Source organism: Orussus abietinus, unplaced genomic scaffold, assembly GCF_000612105.2.
Source record: "Orussus abietinus isolate OABI.00-Male unplaced genomic scaffold, Oabi_2.0 scaffold193, whole genome shotgun sequence".
Classification (NCBI taxonomy): domain Eukaryota; kingdom Metazoa; phylum Arthropoda; class Insecta; order Hymenoptera; family Orussidae; genus Orussus; species Orussus abietinus.
This window is the reverse complement of record NW_019395180.1, coordinates 189,846-196,322: the sequence shown is the minus strand read 5'-3', so window position 1 is coordinate 196,322 and position 6,477 is coordinate 189,846. Positions and strand designations below refer to the sequence as shown.

General features: G+C 33.7%; 1 protein-coding gene across 1 annotated transcript; it reads left to right on the top strand.

Moving 5' to 3' along the window:
• The first annotated feature begins 774 nt into the window (after window positions 1-774).
• On the top strand, window positions 775-5,250 carry LOC111674216 (WD repeat-containing protein on Y chromosome-like). The gene is made up of 6 exons (XM_023433674.1): window positions 775-1,094; window positions 1,186-1,380; window positions 2,335-2,542; window positions 3,207-3,412; window positions 4,698-4,898; window positions 4,972-5,250. The coding sequence occupies exons 1-6, from the start codon at window positions 1,065-1,067 to the stop codon at window positions 5,218-5,220; spliced, it is 1,089 nt and encodes a 362-aa protein (XP_023289442.1). The 5' UTR covers window positions 775-1,064; the 3' UTR covers window positions 5,221-5,250.
• Window positions 5,251-6,477: the final 1,227 nt, after the last annotated feature.

Below are 6,477 nucleotides of genomic sequence, written 5' to 3'. Positions count from 1 at the left end.
GTAAGGTAACATGTTATGTAACATGTTATATTAATGTTATAATTTCAGTTACCTTAAAATAATATTCATTTTTCATACATTTAATAAAAAAGATCACGCAATTTCTATCCAAAATTGTATAATGTTTGACATTCAATTATTTTTTGGTACTTAACAATAGTTTGATATTAAATGACAAATCAGACTTTCAATGAAATTATGTAATGATAAACTATCTGATTTTACATAAAGACAATTAGGATTTCATTTGACTAGCAAACAATTACTGGTAATGCATATGCGCGTATGAATTAAATTCCCATTTTTTCATACGAGTAGTAAGCAAAATATGACATATATTAATCTTATGACATTTGACGATGAATTATGACAATGACGATGACGATGATGTAATAAAATAAATGACAGTTAGCACCAATGTAGTTCCGTTTTGTTATAAATATGTGCTGCATATACACAGTAATATCAGGACAGTAACATAATGTAAAATGAGAGTAACAAAGTTACGCTACATTTATATAGATACGATAGTAACAAATGTTATGTAACCTGTTAGCTCCATGTTACATAACTGTTAGGTTACTGCATTGTAACAAACGTTATGTTATTTGTTAGCTTAAAGTTACGTAACTGTTAGATTATTACATTGTAACAAACGTTATGTTATTTGTTAGCTTAAAGTTACGTAACTGTTAGATTATTACATTGTAACAAACGTTATGTTATTTGTTAGCTTAAAGTTACGTAACTGTTAGGTTATTACATTGTAACAAACGTTATGTTATTTGTTAGCTTAAACTTACGTAACTGTTAGGTTAGGTTAGGTTAGGTTAGACCTTTCATGGAAAGAAAAGTTTGTCCCATTATATACAGTACGTCTCTAGAAAAAAATTGTAAAAAATATGTAACTTTTTTGCGGTTCACAGTGGTATAGCCTCTTAATTAATCAATTTACAGCTTTACTGAAGGTTCAGCCAACTGCGTTAACGGACATTGTAGTTCTACCAGATGTTCAGATACTCTGCACGAGTTCAACAGAACGTGATCTAAGGTTCTACAACACTATGGCGAAGAAGTTTGATTTAAGAGTCATGGTAAATATGGAGATATCAAATGTGCGAACGGTATATGAGTAAATTAGTGTGAGGAAGTTTAGTTATTACTGAAAATTTAATTTCTGCACAGATATCCAATTTCGATGAAGCTATCACGACCATGAGCTACTACTTTAATGTAGATGCTAAGGAAGACTCATACCTTATTCTTGGCGACATGGCGGGAACGATTAGAGTAATGTTCTTCAACCCAACCGATAAAGGTCCTTTTAAACCCGTCCCCGAAAAGGAGATGTTGCATCTTCACTACAATGCTATTCTTAGAGTTAGTTTTTGTCATTTTCCCAACTACCAAATTACATACCCAGTGAACACTGTTATATAACTGTTGGGTAAATGTTACGTTTTCGAAACTAACACGTTATGTAGGATAAAAGTAACATGGAAGTTAGGTGTTAGTTATTATTTCCCACACAGTAATGTAACATGTTACGTTAATGTTATAATTTCAGTTACCTTAAAGTAATACGAATTTTAAATACATTTAATAAAAAGATGACGCAATTTTATCCAAAATTATATAATTTTTTTTTTCATTTTTAATTATTTTTTGCTACTTCACAATAGTTAGATATTAAATGGCAGATCAGACTTTTAATCAAATTATGTTATGATAAACTATCTGGTTCTACTTAAAGACTATTATGATTTCATTCGACTAGCAAACAATTACTGATAATGTATATGCGCGTACAAATTAAAATGACATTTTTTCATACGAGTAGTAAGCAAATTATGACATATATTAATCTTATGATATTTGACGATGAATTATGACAATGACGATGATGTAATAAAACAGATGACAGCTAGTACAGATATAATTCTGTTTTGTTACAAATATGTGCTGCATATACACAGTAATATTAGGACAGTAACATAATGTAAGATGAGAGTAACAAAGTTACGCTACATTTATGTAGATATGGTAGTAACAAATGTTATTTAACCTGTTAGCTCCATATTACATAACCGTTAAGTTACTGCATTGTAACAAATGCCATGTAACTAGTAAGCTCTATGTTACGTAAATGTTAGGTTATTATATTGTAACAAACGTTATGTTATTTGTTAGTTTTAAGTTACGTAAATGTTTGGTTTTTACATTGTAACAAACGTTATGTTATTTGTTAGTTTTAAGTTACGTAACTGTTAGGTTTGGTGTTCAGTGGGTAATTCTTCTACAATTTCCACTTTAACATTATTCCTGCTTCGCCAGGGAGAATTTAAAAGCATAAAAATGACAGAATTCAGAAATGTTCACTCCACCTGGGTGTCTCAAGTTGGATACTTCGAAAGCCTTCGAGCTTTCATATCGTGTGCAAGATGTTCAGAATGTTCAGCTTTAGTCAGTGATCCAAGTGGTTCAAGGATAAAATACAAGTTCAAAGTCCCCCTGGGAATAACCTGCTTTAGTTTCTGCGAAGGTAATACCCCAGTGAACACTGTTACATAACTGTTGGGTAAATGTTACGTTTTACAACTAACATGTTATGTAGCATAAAAGTAACATGGAAGTTACATGTTNATAAACTATCTAATTTTACTTAAAGACTATTATGATTTCATTCGACTAGCAAACAATTACTGATAATGTGTATGCAAGTACGAATTAAAATCACATTTTTTCATACGAGTAGTAAACAAAATATGACATATATTAATCTTATGACATTTGACGATGAATTATAACAATGACGATGTCGATGATGTAATAAAAGAAATGACAGTTAGCACCGATGTAGTTCTCTTTTGTTACAAATATGTGCTGCATATACACAGTAATATAAGGACAGTAACATAATGTAAGATGAGAGTAACAAAGTTACGCTACATTTATACAGATATGATAGTAACAAATGTTATGTAACCTGTTAGCTCCATGTTACATAACCGTTAAGTTACTGCACTGTAACAAATGTCATGTAACTAGTCAGCTCTATGTTACGTAACCGTTAGGTTATTACATTGTAACAAACGTTATCTTATTTGTTAGTTTTAAGTTACTTAACTGTTAAGTTTGGTGTTCAGTGGGACGTAACAGGGTAAGAAATTAGAACAGTCATCAATGACATTTTTTCAATCTGGTAGAGAAACAAATGTTGGTAACCGGAGGTCCAGATTGTACAGTGCGTACATGGAACCCTTTCGTGCCCAAAAAAGCTAGTAACATATTTCGAGGCCATCATGCTGGAGTATGTGCTCTGATTGTTCATGATGCCGGAAGACAAATCTACTCCCTAGCAAAGGATAAGTGTATAAAAGTCTGGGATGTCTCAACGCAGATTTGTATTCAGGTTCCAATGCAATTTTTTAAGTGAAGTTTTCAATTCCAACGTACGAGGGGTGTCTCGAATGTAAGTAACACTATTTTTTTTAAACCCGTTTGGTTGGCGGGAAACGTTTGTAATTTCGAGGTAATATTTGTATGTGTAGGTTTGTTCGCATTGTTCGCATGGACTGCACTTTCTACATTCGAGGGTAACGAGGGTACTACACTTTTCTTGACAAGTGCAGAAGGGTAGATACACTTTCATCAACGCCAGAAACCTCACGAAAGTTCAAGATGAACGATTTAGTACAGAGGTACGCGATTTTGAGGTTATCTGTACCGGACGACGAAGAATACGAAAATGAATGCTTCCTCCAGCCTTCCTTCTTGGGCTGTCTTCGTTTTCTTCAAATGCTGCAATTCGTTCTATTACCTTGTAATTGTAGAAGATGAAAGTTCCTTTCACGAATTTCTGGTATTGAGGATCAATAAGGGTCAGAATATTGTTGCAGTAGAATGAAAAACAATTTAACTACAACAGGGAAAAATTATAGTTTAGTTCATTCCAACCGCGGTTAGGTAGTAATACATAATTATTGTAAATTGTTTCAAACATTAGGTACAAAACTAAAACGCTAAATCATCAAAAATTATAGTTTAGTTCATTCCAACCGCGGTTAGGTAGTAATACATAATTATTGTAAATTGTTTCAAACATTACGTACAAAACTAAAACGCTAAATCATTCCATACATAAAGAAGATGCATTAATAAATACTTCTGTTTATATTACGTTGAGACGTTAGCATACATTTTGTATTTTCCTGTTTGTTGGTCTTTTCAATTTTGAAATTTACACTCAGATAAATATTCCCTCCAAATTTCAAACGTTTCCCGCCAACCAAACGGGTTTAAAAAAAATAGTGGAACTTACCTTTGAGACATCCCTCGCATTATAAAAATTTACCACCAAATTTACTGAGCTTCGATCTGCTAAATCTCCTACCCTATACATTTCATTTTCTAAAAACCTGTTGTTTAGACGTACAATGGTCTGCCAAGCGAGCTGGGTGAACAAACAGCAATGTCCGTAGTCTATAATCCCGTGACACACAAGATGATAATTGTCAGTATGGTCATTGCAATTCTCGTTTGCGAGCAAGTGATTAACCAAACGGGTTTAAAAAAAAATAGTGGAACTTACCTTTGAGACATCCCTCGTATTATAAAAATTTACCACCAAATTTACTGAGCTTCGATCTGCTAAATCTCCTACCCTACATTTCATTTTCTAAAAACCTGTTGTTTAGACGTACAATGGTCTGCCAAGCGAGCTGGGTGAACAAACAGCAATGTCCGTAGTTTATAATCCCGTGACACACAAGATGATAATTGCCAGTATGGTCATTGCAATTCTCGTTTGCGAGCAAGTGATTAACCAAGAAAACTCCGATGGATTCAGTCACACTAAACCTGTAACCTGTGTCCTGTACAACCATCTTTTTAAAGAGGTTAAGTGGAAAGATACTATAAACATAAAATATCATTAGTAAGGCATCCCTTAAATTGACCGTTAAGTTACAGATCGTGACAACAGGGGCAGACTCCTGTATAATTACCTGGGATCCTTGGTTAGGACGTCGATTGTACTTGGTGACAAATGCACACAATTACCTCTTCTATGGTCAGTTTATCAGTGTTGAGATAACTGCAGCTTGTTTCGACTCTTCGGAGCAATTGTTGTTGACTGGTGCCAGAGATGGAAGTCTGAAGATATGGAATTTCAACACCGGTACTTGCATTAGAAGTCTGATCGTCGAAAGTGATCGGTAGATCTTTATATGACACCATACATTAGACATTAATACCTTAGCATTTATTAGGGTGAAGTGAAACACGTCGAGGAACTTGATCGACGTCGATAAAGATTTTTCTGAATACCTACGTTGCCGACGTTTGTTTTTATATTGACAATTGTGTCGAATTATATTAGGTATTGTACCAAATGGCATACTCCATCTGTCGTTTTCGTACAATAATTATCAAGAAATCGAAGTAAAACCCCAAAAATCCTCTAAATTCATGCTTTCTGGGGCCCTAATTGACTGCAGAGGGANATGGTGTTAATCTCTATTAATCAAGAAAGATATTATAAATATAAAAAGTTATGACTATACCAAGTGCTTTGACCCCTAAATTTAAGATTTTTCAAGAAGTGGAGTTAGTCGATGTGTGCACTGAGCGGCTCAACTAAAGATAGAGTTCGTACTTACAAGGAAGGTATCTAAGGTGTTCCCCTCCGATTTTGTTCATTTTTAATTATGTTATAGAGGACTAAAATCTAAGGGACCCGTGTTTTTTTTTTTATCGGCGGATAAACACTTTTAGGGGGTGAAATCAGTCTTCAAATTTGGCCGTGTAAAGGGGTGAGTTGGCTGTTTCATATAGAAGCACTGGACCGATTTTCATGAAAGAACCGTCAAAATGTAGGGAATGAAGAATTATGAAACATGCATTTGGAATTTTTCGAAAAAAATTCATTTTTAAGGGGTGAGCCACCCCTTTGAATATTTTTTTTACCACTTACGCGAGCAGTAATTGCTCTATCCAAATGAAACTTGGTTAATTTATAGACCAGAACAATACAAAAAAAGCGTATTTTGTTTTTTTTTTCGAAAATCGAATTTTAAGGGTTGTACCAACCCTTTCATAAAATGATGTATAATCTCGTTTGAAAACCAGCTTTGTACGACTTTCTTGGACTTAAAGGACTTTAACGATGAAAAATAAGCGATAGCCGGTTATTTTACCGTTTCAAGAAATATGGAATTAAATACTTAACCTTAAATACTTTTCTCGTGTCATTTTATGCAATGCTTTCACGGTGTTCTGTTGTGTTAATAATCGTATTGATTGTATCCAGAATAGAACTTCAAGCTTCCTACGAGGATGTTTTCTCACTGCTGGAAAAGATGGAATAATTAATTATTGGTCATTGGATATGGAGTATGAACGCAGTGTAGTGTCGAGGAATCGTTAGTCTTGTTGATGGGCAGTATATAATGTTAAACAATTAGTCATTAAATGTGA

Excerpts from the sequence above, each read along its gene's own strand:
- LOC111674216 (XM_023433674.1), top strand. The coding sequence starts at position 1,065 with ATGGCGAAGAAGTTTGATTTAAGAGTCATG. Across the intron at positions 2,543-3,206 it reads CTGCTTTAGTTTCTGCGAAG|AGAAACAAATGTTGGTAACC; the intron begins GTAATACCCCAG and ends TCAATCTGGTAG. Across the intron at positions 4,899-4,971 it reads ACAACCATCTTTTTAAAGAG|ATCGTGACAACAGGGGCAGA; the intron begins GTTAAGTGGAAA and ends GTTAAGTTACAG.